Below are 11,895 nucleotides of genomic sequence, written 5' to 3' on the forward strand. Positions count from 1 at the left end.
GCGCTTGTGTATACATAAATCTCAGGTGTAATGAATACCGAGTTAAATGTTGCCACCTGGTTTTTTTATCCATGTCAAACGGTTCAATACTAAAATACCCAAACCCGACCATGTTTTGAATTCTAAAACTCTATAAGTTGCTTGATCACATCATATTTTTTTTTTAATCTCTTTTAATTGAGAAACAAAACCAAAAAAAAAAAAGAAGGAAATTACCTAACCCGCAAATGGCAGCAAAGTGAAGCAGGCTGACCTGGTTCCTTCCCGCGTCCCTTCACCCAAAAAACAATAGCCGAAAATGGCATTCTACTTTGATTCTTTCCTCTTCACCAACTTCACCTCTCTCTTTCTCCTCATTTCTATTCTTTTCTTGCTTGACTCACTCCACGACTCATTCAACTTCTCAACTCCCCTTACCCTTTTCTCTATTGTCTAAAAAATGACTCTTTCTTTCTTCAACCATAATCATTAACCATGTCCTCCTTCTCTTCCTCTTTCCTTTTCTTCTTTCTTTCCCTTTTTTTCTTCCCTTGTCTTTCTCAATCCCTAAGAGGTAAACCCTTTTACCTATTTCATCATTTGCCTTTGACAAATTTGATCTATTTGGTGAAATTCTAAAACAAAAAAAATCAACTTTAGTTCAAGATTTCAACTTTATTGTTTTGTATGCTGTTTCTGATTGATTATGGTGCTTTAGTGCAGAAATTTATTTTTTGTCAAAAATTTGCAACTTTATTTCAAGATTTCAACTTCTCTTGTTTCTTTTGTTGGTTTCAGGTGTTCTGATTGATTGTGGTGCTTCAGTTGATTCTGTGTTTAATGAACAAAAATGGGTGTCAGATACTGGTTTCATATCAGCAGGAATACCAAAGAGCGTTACAGTACAAGTTCTTGATTCCACACTGTCAACTGTCCGTATATTCCCCCTACAGAACAATGTTTTCAAGAAATTCTGCTATGAGGTTCCTGTTTATCGTGGAGGGAAATATTTGGTTAGGACAACGTATTTTTATGGTGGGGTTAATGGGAAGTTGAATCCTCCTGTGTTTGATCAAATTGTGGATGGAACATTTTGGAGTCCAGTGAATACAACTGAGGATTATTGGCATGGAATGTCTTCTTATTATGAAGGGGTTTTCATGGCTATAGGAAAGACTATGAGTGTTTGTTTGGCTGCTAATAGTTTAACCGATTCGGACCCTTTTATATCTGCTTTGGAGCTTGTTTTAGTGTCTGATTCTTTGTATAATTCTACTGATTTTACCACTTATGCTTTGACTTTGATTGCAAGGAGCAGCTTTGGGAACAATGGATCAATTATCAGGTAACCTAAAGTCGTTAGCTTTGACTAAAAACTGTTTTTGCTTTAATTTAGTTGGTAATAAGCTTCAATAATGATACCTGAATTCCGAGATGTCACCAACAATGCAATTCAAATACTTGCAAGTTGCAATTTATGTAAACCTGAATCCCATTGGTGTTAAAATGGTTAACAATATTTGTATTTCAAGCCCTATTGACCATCACTTTCTCCTGAAATTTAAGATTTTAGAAGTTCTAAGTTTTAACTTTTAACATAGAAACATTTAAATCTGCTGTAATTTGGTTTGATTAGTCTGACTAACTCCTTTAGATATTAAGGTGCCAAAAAGTTGCTTTTTTTTTTTTCTTCTTCAAGGAATCCATCTGTTGGCTTGTGAAACTAATTATCATGCAGAAAAAGAGAAAGAAAGTACGAAATCAACTAAGACAATCCCAGGAAAAATCTGGAAGCAAGTCTTATTCTATTCCACTATTCACCCAAATTATAGATGTCAAAAAGGTTCTTGTAGAAATCCATATTCTTATCTTTGTTTGATCAAAATGTGAATTGAAAACCTTTGAGTCTTTGGGTCTTCATTCTTAGTATTCATTTGAAACAGGCTTCAGACTACAAAGAATCTATCCTTTCCCTTGTCTCTCCTAAATTTATTGCAGCGAAGATAGAAAAATGCCTTGGCATGGTTATTTCTCTAACAGATAACAGTCTTTGTTGGAATAATTTCGTGGCACATTCCCGAAAATTGTTTCCAAGTATAACTAAAGCAAGAAAAGTTGCCTCTTAACATATATAGTTGATAAACTGTCCAACTATGAATAGACTCGAGTCTCTTTAATTACTAGTTTCTTTTGGTTATGCTTATCATAACTGCAAGCATTTTCACCTGCCAGATATCCTGATGATGAGTTTGATCGTTACTGGGAGCCCTATGGACAACATTCTCCTGCAGAAAGTGTCAGTCGTGTTGCTGTTTCTACTATCTGGAATCACCCCCCTGCAAAAGTATTTCAGACACGGTTCACAATCAGTCAGGTTGAACCTATGGAGTTATTATGGCCTCCAGCACCTCTCCCAAATGCAACATATTACATAGCTCTTTATTTTGCTGAAGATCAAGATTCATTTTCCGGAAGAGCATTCAACATAAGCATAAATGACATATTGTTTTATCCCAACCTTAATGTTTCTCCAGCTGGTATGGTCGTGTTTGCAAATCAGTGGCCTCTGAGTGGTAATACGAAGATAACATTGACTCCTCTGGTTGGATCAAGAATTGGCCCGTTGATTAATGCAGGAGAGGTTTTTGAAGTGCTTCCCCTCGGTGGAAAAACTCATACTCGAGACGGTAATCTGCTTTGCCTGTGTTGAATATAAACCTATTACTTGGACAGTATGAGCTGTCTTCTAGGATTGTTAGTCTCCAAGTAATCACTTTTGGACCAGTCTCCGTGGTGAAATAGCTATTAACTGTGTTTCAAATATTTGATTTGTGGCCCGCCAAAGAACTTGATTTAACTTGTAATCTGATGATCAAAGGCTAACTCCTTTCAGTCCAGATCAATTTTACTTCTTTTTCTGTAGATTAGTTATCTCTTATGACACTAGTGCAATATATTTCTTCTGCAGTGATTGCTCTGGAAAGATTGAAGGAGAGTTTCAAGAATCCTCCCCCTGATTGGAATGGTGATCCGTGTTTACCCCCTCAATACCCATGGACTGGAGTTACATGTGCTGGAGGACCACGAATTCGTGTAATTACTTTGTGAGTTCAGATGTCTCTTACTCCATGAGCCTCAAACTCCTCCCCTCCCCTGCCAAAAGAAAAGAAAGAAAGGGAAAAAAGAGAGTAGTTTACCTTACCCCAAGCCAAATTATGGTTGTGCATGTGATTATATCTACTAACTTGTGTTCCTTGTGTTCTATCGTCTGCAGAAACCTAACGAGCATGGGTCTTTCCGGCACAATTTCACCTAGCATTTCCAGATTGACAGCATTGAGTGGCATGTACGTGAATATAAAGTTCTTATCTGCTGATAGATTAACAGCTGCAAATAAATTTCTTAAGTCTCTTATTTAACACAGATGGCTCGGGAATAATAGTTTAACGGGATCTATACCAGATCTGAGCTCATTGAGTAACCTGGAGATTTTGTAAGTTAGTTTCTGTAGTTCTTCTTCCTAATTGCTTTGCAATAATGCACTTTGTTCAGTACAGCCCAAGCTTTTATGAAAAAGTCAAAAAATAAACTCTTGATCTTGTAGTTCTTGATACCACTTACACTTTTGTGTTTTACCATGGCTTTCAAGACTTTGCTTAAATGTAGATGCTCAACTTTGTGGACGTGGTAATTGGCGCCAAAAAGCATGCAAGCTACTTCAACCTTGCCTAACTTTAAATCTATCTATTCCTAATACTCTTTACTCTTGTCTTTTGTTTCAGGCATTTGGAAGACAATCAGCTTAGTGGGGAAATTCCGCCATCTCTTGGAAACATTAAGAGCCTTAATGAAATGTAAGTTTGGCTTTACATAATTAAACAAAATGAGTATAATACGTTGTGGATTTTGGTCTCTCTGTGTTTGCACAGATATCAATTACTGATATGCAGCACTAAAGTTTTTCTCAAGTATAGTAGCCCTACGGTGCTAGTATAAGTACTGTTTCTATAACCACCTCTCATAGGATTTGTTAGATATTCTCTCAGCCGGGGAAAGTGGGTGATGGGGGGACACAGCACCATTTGACTTATGCTAAGCGAGGGAATTAGGATTGCTGGACCCACAGACTGGTAGATGTGGTTATGCAGCTAAACTCTTAATTAAGTACCTATAATAGTGTCTGTTAAGTGGTTTTCTCATGGTAAAGAGAGCATTTTCAAGACGTTGGAGCAGGTTTTAGGAAAATTTGTGTCAGATATTTAAATTGATGGATGATAGAGCAGCCATAGATCTCTTTAATATGAGAGTCCAACTGTCAAATTGAGGTTTTCATCGATCTCATGTGTGAGATGAGCTTTCCACTTGCACATTCTATAATTTTATAGATCAATTGCTCAAGTTGGAAAAGGAGAGAACTCAAAGGAATAACAAGCAAAAAGGTATTGCTTGAAAATATGTCAAAACTTTGAGAAAGGAGTAGGAAATCCTAGTCACATAATCGGATCCACTAGAAATTTGTGTCCTTGTGTTTCAGGGTTTGAGAATCTGGGAGACTAATATAAAGCCGTTCAGAATCCTAATGCTGAAGTCTAGCAAAGTTTTCCACCGCTTCCTGGTAGTTGCTAAAATTGTCAATATATATATTCTTGGTTATTCTAAAAGTATTCTGACCCTACTTGCTTGTAAATTCTTGATAAAGATTGTGGGTCCGCACTTTGAATACTTTCTGGATGATCACACCGTTTCTCCTATTAAATTGGAGAATTTTTGAGAAGTAATAAAACCAATATTGGACCACTATCCAAACACATGAAGTACATGATAAACATGTTTATTGACCTTTACTGTATTTGTCTCCCCCCTAGTTCTAATATTTGGACTACTGCAAAATTTATGAGGTACAAGAGAAACAGGATCACAGAGCTTAACCTATGATAGTTCTAGTTTCGGGATGCAAGTGGTGAAGTTGTTTAGGGTGAATAATATTTCTCAAACAAAGAAAGCAAAGAGCTAAGGTTACTACAGTTGTACATGGCTCAGAAATTTCTTGGTCACTTACCAACTGGATCTCTATCAGGCAAAATCACCATTACAGCCCACGAGATAACACCCATTTTATAAATATTCCACTACAAAGTATTCATTTGATCAGAGCTCATAAAAGCTAATAACATTTGAAAATCTGTCTTTCTAAGTCGTTATCTTGAGCATCGTTGACTGCTTTCGATATATAACTTTGCTCCTAGAATTTCATTTCATAAGGTACATCCTAATTCTGTTTTTCGTTTTTTTTTTCCCTTTCTAAGCGACCACAATAGAGATAATTTTTGTGATACCAAATGCTAATTTAAAGAGAAATAAAAGATAGATGGATTGGTTTGCATGTGTTTCTGAAATATATCTTCTTCTTTTTTTCCCCGAAATATTATACATATTGTCAGGTCAGTTGAATATCAGTGTACACCTGGAAATCATGCACGTTCATGTTGATCCTAAAGCATCATTTATAGTTCATCTGTTATTGGCGTTATTTCACACAATATTTCCCTTAAATTTCCACCCTACATTATTTTACGGGAAAAAGAAATTCCATGAAATATCATTTTGTCAAGAGATGCAAATGATGTTATAATGTGTAAGTTGATGTCCTGCAAAAGGAAAAAATGGAGGAACTTGCTTGATGTTATATATACTCATCTTATTTTATGCTTAGACTAACACTGTCTATGTTGAGTTTTTTTAAATAACAGTATTATTTGCTGCAGCTTCTTGCAGAACAATAATTTGACTGGCAATGTACCAAGCAGCCTTCTTGGAAATCCAAAGCTGAACCTCAGGTACTCGTGCATTGCAATTGCAATATTTTTTTTCATTGCTTTTGCTTTTTACTTTTGTTCACTATTAATAAAATTGTTCGGTTGCTTTCTTTGTAGGACCACCCCTGGGAATCCATTCTTGTCACAACCCCCTAAATGAAGGAGGTTGTCCTTGCTCCTTTGGACATTGACAAGTATAAAATATTCAGTTTTCGGCATTAGATTTCAGAACCTCTTTTGCTATCTTGAAGCTTTGGAAAAAAAAAATCTTGAAAGTTCATTTATTGGAACTCCGGAATACACTCACCAACACCAATTATTCAAATTGGTTGCCAGCACATTGTCTAGCCAAATAGTCTAGTAAAATGGAATTTTGCTGTAATTTTTTGTGTCCATAGCTGTATGTACAGTCTTTGAGGTTTTCAGTCATTCTTCTGTATTTTTCTCTTTCTGTAACTCAAAAAGTTTGCCTTTGATTCATACGTACTGAAACTCAATTGTATAAACATGTTTGTAACTCTTACTATTTATTATGAAAGTGATGCTATATGATTGTTTTTCAGTTGATTGTAAAGTGAATTACTTTCTTCCTTTCCCTCTACAATGAAACATTAAATGGAGAAATGTGCCTAAAAACTACGGAATGTAGAAAGTAAACATCCACAACTCCAAAAGAAATTCAAGAGGCATATGCCTAGTTGGTTCAATATTTTTTAGTCTGAAAATGGAAGCTAGAAATGTCAGATTACAATAACTCTTGAAACTAGATGGAATTAGTTTCTCATACATTACAAGAAATGAACACATCAACATGGTAATTCATCAGATCCTACGATGAAACATGTAAGCTAAAATGCAGGCGATGAAAGAAATGAAAATAAGCATCGAAACCAAAACGAATTGAAAAAAAAAAAAAAACCATTAAAGAACATCTCTACACAATGACCAACAATGGCAAGTTGTTTTCACCTCTCGAGTGTTTTTCCTTTCTTAAGGGAAAACATAGGCGGCAGTGCTGTGTTTTTCCCCTGAGTGCAAAGTGGCATATGAATCACAGGTCTAACTCTTAAAGTTGCTGATCGACTTCTCTCCAATCCTTTCTTAATTCTCTTCACATTCTTCTCTTTGATTCCTTGACCTTTGCTTTTTTCATGTTCTGCTACAGAAATATCAGCAATAGAACTCGAAGAAGAGGAGGAAGAAGTAGAAGAAGACGGTGATAATGAAGAAGCTCTCTTTTGCTTCAATCTCAATAACTCTTTCCATAAAACAGTGCATTTTGGTGGCCTAGGTGATGGATCCTCATCAATGAACCAATTTATAGGCCTACTTTCTTCCTTGCTCTTCACCTCAGTTTCTTTCAATATTTCTTCCTCGGCATGTTCAGTTTTTAAACTAATCTTGTTTAGCTTTTCAGCATAATGCATTTGCCAATAAGGACGTAACTTACCCTCGAAGAACAGCTCGTCCGCTGTGATCATCTTTTCGCTGGTTAACTTGCTTGAAAAGAATTCAAAATCTGCTGCACTACGCGCTCTCTCTTGCTGATCTTTTCGTTCTTTCTCTGTTTGTGCATTTGGAGTAATGGATATGAAGTTTTTCTCATCAAGAAATTCTGAAGAGAAGGAAATTCGGGGACTAGAAGTTGGCTCATCGGATCTAGAGGCAACTTCTAAGGAAACCATGTTAGTTTTACCAAGAAACAAAGGGGAGAGATAGAGACTGAGGAAATGTAGTTGGATAAAGGTAAGAACCTAAGTTTGTATACTTTATAAGGGGAGGAAATATAGAAGTAATGACATTTGTGTGCTGTTGTATTTGTTATTTGCTAGTAGTAAATGTTAAAGGAGGGTGAGAATATTTAAACCAAGTGGTCTGGAGAAGTAGAAACAAATGAAGTAAGGTTATGTATTAGAATATGGGAACAGCACATGGACACCTTTGGAACTAAAGACAAAAGCTTTTCTACCATGGTATCTTACTGTCAAATAATGGATTCAAATAATCAGCAATACATAGGACAATAAAGTGATACTTTGATATTTCTTACTTTTGTTTTTTAACTCCTAGAAAAAAGAGAAGTTTCTACTTCTCTAGTTTGTTGTTTTTGCCTTAAACTTTTTTTTTTCTTTTTAGGCCCGGGGGGGGGGGGGGTTAAATTAACTCACAGTCTTCGATTTATAATTTTGCAAACGACAGAATTTTTAAAATAGTAATAAGGATGTGAAGTTTAGTTGGAATTACAAAATAAATGAAAAGCTTCTGTAATATTCACCAGTAGAACAGTAGAATGAACCTAGTAAAACTTCTGTTTAAAGAAGTAATCCGTCGACTAAGTTGAGCAAAATAGTTGGTCTGGTGAATTTGGATGCCATTTTTCTCAGATGTCAAAATGCCCATGATTCAATTAAAATGACAAAGCGGCGCAAGAAGCTGTCATTATTGGTGTAACAATGGGAAACTTTCCTTGAAAGTGAAAGGTAGAATATAGCCCCCATCTCAGCACCCAGGAGATCTGATTTTATGGTCCATTACAAATGTTCTTTAGTTGTATGATTATTTTTGTAGGAGATCGGCAAAAAGTAACAATTAAGATTCATTAATACAATTTTAAAAATCTTTATCATAGTCAATTTCTTCTATTCAGATCTACCTTGACGGTAGATATAATTGCACCTAATTTCGACTTGGATCGTATACATGTGAATTTAGCAAGACTTATAGTCCGTTAGGTCAAGCTGCAAAAATCAGCTTATTTTGGAGAGTGCTTTTTTTCAAAAGTGCTTTTCTCAATAGTACTTTTGGTGAGAAGCAGTTTGTGTTTGGTTAATTAGTTTGAAAAGCACTTCTGAGCAGCAATTAGTGTTTGACCAAGCTTTAAAAAACTGCTTCTAAGTATATTTTTCTCAAAAGTGTTCTCAAAAAAGTGTTTTTGGAGAGAAGCTACTTGTGCTTCTCCAAAACTGCTTCTGCTTCTCCTCAAAAGCATTTTTTTCCTTCCAAAAGCTTGGCCAAACACCTCAACTTTTGGCAAAAAAAAAAGCACTTTTGGCCAAAAAGAAGCTTGGCCAAACAGGCTATTAGAGGGTATTTGGATTGGTTTATTTTAAGTGCTTATTGGCTTTTAAGCACTTTTTAGTTTGTGGTGGTGTTTGGCAATGATAAAAAGTACTTAAAAGCACTTACTTTAAGGCATAAAAAGTACAAAAATAAGCCAAAAGTTGGGTATTACCAACTTATGACTTTTGGCTTTTAGCTTAAAAGCTAGACTTTTTATAAGTCAATCCAAACACCCTCTTATACTGTATGTAATAAATCATATCCATTCCGATTTCAGTTTCACTAACTCTATAACATACACCATTCGAAGCAAAATAAGTGATCAATTTGCCTTTTTATTTTGGTCCAAAATAAATATCCATTTATATAACCAAGAAAAAATTCAATTTATTTTTTCAAAATTACCCTTATGTATGTATCCCTAAAAAGTCTTTTACTCTTCATATTAACTATGCTGTAATGTTTAATTAAGGGTAGTTTACTCACACTAACTATTTTTATCAAGAATTTAGTATTTCCTTAATGGGTGTGTCCATGACAAATTGGTCACTTATTGTGGACGGGAAGGAGTATAAAATAAAAAAATCAGGAGTATCCATTAGTCAAAGGAAGAGGGTTCTTTAGCAGTTTGACCCTTCATATAACCTAACTAATAGATAGTTCATAATAACATGGGAGGAGTTCTAGGCATGTGGTCACACTCACATGAGCCTAACTTCTAAGCCATGTGAGACTCTGCACTTCTCAATTAATACACAAAATAATCTTTCTTTTTGACAGGACTGCCCTTTGAAGTAGCTTGTTTTTTGCTGGTCACTTTGTAATTTCTTCACACTGCAAAGGGTAATTTTGTCCTTTAACAAAGTTTACAATGTGGTACATATCTTGTCCTGTTCTTGGAAAGCTTACATGAAGATTTGGAACTTTGTAATAATCTTATCTAATTAAGACAGCTATAAACATTGGGTGAATCATTTTCATTATTACATGTATACATAGGTGTTATGACAAGTTTTACTAGTATTTTTTCTTTTTCTAAAGACAGAGTACCTTTGCACAATCAGTGGCTTTTCTTAATTGTGATTAAGAACATACTGGTGGAGTTTAACAACGGCTCATATGATAAATTAATATAAAAATTGATGATCTTGGGAGGTGGAAAAATGATAAGTTTTTCTTATTTTATATTATCTTGGTCAATATGCACATGTATGTTACTTATTAAGTATCTAATTAAGTAGAAGAAGTAAAATAATCCTGATGCAATTTTGATAACTATGAAATGATCTGTCTTTCAATTTATTTTCTATTTTGAGAAATTGTAGATTTATATGAGTAATAATTAATAGACACAATCCATCCATTACAAATTGCAATATTAGACACAAATCAATTTTATTTATTTTGGAAATGGTATGGGTTCTCTCTGTATCATTTTATTGTTAACCCATTTTATTGGATGTTGCATTTATTTAATCTATTTTATTGGGAATAGGTACTAAAGGAGAAGTTAAATGATTAGCTTGAGGCTAGTATATAATTAAGTGGAGATAAAAGTTCAGGTTTTATATTTTCTACAGTAAAGTAGAAAAAGCATTAATGCATATACAATAAAATGTTTCTCTTAAGTAAACATAGTGTCTTAACAACCGGAAAGAGAGTACAGAAAAGTTAACAAAAAAGTAGTTTAAATCCAAAAATCCTACAGCTAATAATATTAGAACTCAGAAGATATGTAAGAACTTGTAGTAAAGATTATTTAATTCTCTAAATACAGTAACAGTGGAGAATATTTTCGTAAAAAAATGAAAAACAGATGTGAACATACAATTTCACATAGATCGAGCGAGTAAAAAAATTATCCTGGAGCAAAAATAAGTAAGTTCGATTTACTTTGATAGATTCGAGAAAAAAAAAACGCAGTAAAGAAGCCATGACCCTTGCTGTTTTTCACCTATTCTTCTGCCGCAGATGAATATTCAAGAATCAAATGCGCTGCAACAAAAATGTACTGCTAGTGCAAGTTTTCTTTTAAATAATTTTAACTATACTTATCTGAATAATGTACCAGTTGGTACAGTTGAAGCATTGTGTATATTAGAAAGGGAAATAGTAAAATAATTTGTTAGGAAATAAAGAACTTGTACTTTTGATTCAATGAATTTAGTGAGAGCATGTACTTAAAACTATTTATTGAATTAAATGAAGTGGACCACTTTTGTCAAGTCTCTCCCTTTCTTGTTTTCCTTTTTGAATGTTTTTTCCTTCTTTTATTTGTGCTTTTACGGGAAGCGGATTTCATCAACATCCGAAGCTTTTTGGTTTGAACTTTGGAAGTGTCAGAAAATGTCGTAAATGGGGCTAAGGATCGAGTCTAATTCAACCAAAACGTGACGTTGTGTCAAGTCGAGTCAAACTTGTCAAGTCGAACTTAATTGAACTTTTGACATATTTCATCCATTTTAGTTTATGTGAATTTTTTTTTTTTTTTTTTCGTTTCGAATAGAATGATCCTTTCTAAATTGAGAAATAATTTAACTTAAACTTTCAATTATACCATTAATGAGAAACTTTTATAGGCACATAAATATTTTGGCAGTTAACACCACAACTTTCAAACGAATTATAGCCACAGAAATATTATGGCTTGTTTAAGATTACAAGTTTTAAAAGCCTTTATTTTTTTCTTAAACTCTATGCTTCAGTCAGATATATTCAATTAAATTGGGACGAATGAAATATTATATTAATTAAGACTACTCGTACTAGAATCGAGCTCAACCAAGATTACTACAGTGATGAACTAATCTCAAACCCAACCGACTCAATTTGGTGTCCACCCTAGGTGATAAGTGATAACCTGATGATATTGCAAATATTTGTGTCAGTTATCAGAAAATAAGTAAAGACAAGGTTTCACGATGTTGTTACAATAACAAGTTGTGTTATATCCCAAAAATTAAAAGGGCACTGATAAAAACCTTTATGCATTTTATGGAATTCTTATTCAAATAACTGAACATCTTATTTATTTGAAAAA

General features: G+C 34.2%; 2 protein-coding genes across 2 annotated transcripts; one reads left to right on the forward strand and one right to left on the reverse strand.

Moving 5' to 3' along the window:
• The first annotated feature begins 240 nt into the window (after window positions 1-240).
• On the forward strand, window positions 241-6,369 carry LOC109241876 (probable LRR receptor-like serine/threonine-protein kinase At1g67720). Its single transcript, XM_019408699.1, has 9 exons — window positions 241-553; window positions 778-1,324; window positions 2,212-2,666; window positions 2,948-3,083; window positions 3,254-3,325; window positions 3,404-3,472; window positions 3,762-3,833; window positions 5,745-5,816; window positions 5,913-6,369. Exons 1-9 carry the CDS (start codon window positions 475-477, stop codon window positions 5,953-5,955), a joined length of 1,545 nt encoding a protein of 514 aa, XP_019264244.1. The 5' UTR covers window positions 241-474; the 3' UTR covers window positions 5,956-6,369.
• A 101-nt stretch (window positions 6,370-6,470) lies between these two features.
• Window positions 6,471-7,667, reverse strand: LOC109241877 (protein BNI4-like). The gene has a single exon (XM_019408700.1). The coding sequence runs from the start codon at window positions 7,478-7,480 to the stop codon at window positions 6,761-6,763; it is 720 nt and encodes a 239-aa protein (XP_019264245.1). The 5' UTR covers window positions 7,481-7,667; the 3' UTR covers window positions 6,471-6,760.
• Between the last annotated feature and the right edge of the window lie 4,228 nt (window positions 7,668-11,895).

The sequence above is a fragment of the Nicotiana attenuata genome, unplaced genomic scaffold, assembly GCF_001879085.1.
Source record: "Nicotiana attenuata strain UT unplaced genomic scaffold, NIATTr2, whole genome shotgun sequence".
NCBI lineage: Eukaryota > Viridiplantae > Streptophyta > Magnoliopsida > Solanales > Solanaceae > Nicotiana > Nicotiana attenuata.

Bases quoted from the DNA above. Each gene is read 5' to 3' on its own strand.
- LOC109241876 (XM_019408699.1), top strand. From the start codon at position 475: ATGTCCTCCTTCTCTTCCTCTTTCCTTTTCTTCTTTCTTTCCCTTTTT. The intron at 3,326-3,403 runs GTACGTGAATAT...TATTTAACACAG, and splicing joins TTGACAGCATTGAGTGGCAT to ATGGCTCGGGAATAATAGTT. The intron at 3,834-5,744 runs GTAAGTTTGGCT...TATTTGCTGCAG, and splicing joins ATTAAGAGCCTTAATGAAAT to CTTCTTGCAGAACAATAATT.
- LOC109241877 (XM_019408700.1), bottom strand. From the start codon at position 7,480: ATGGTTTCCTTAGAAGTTGCCTCTAGATCCGATGAGCCAACTTCTAGT.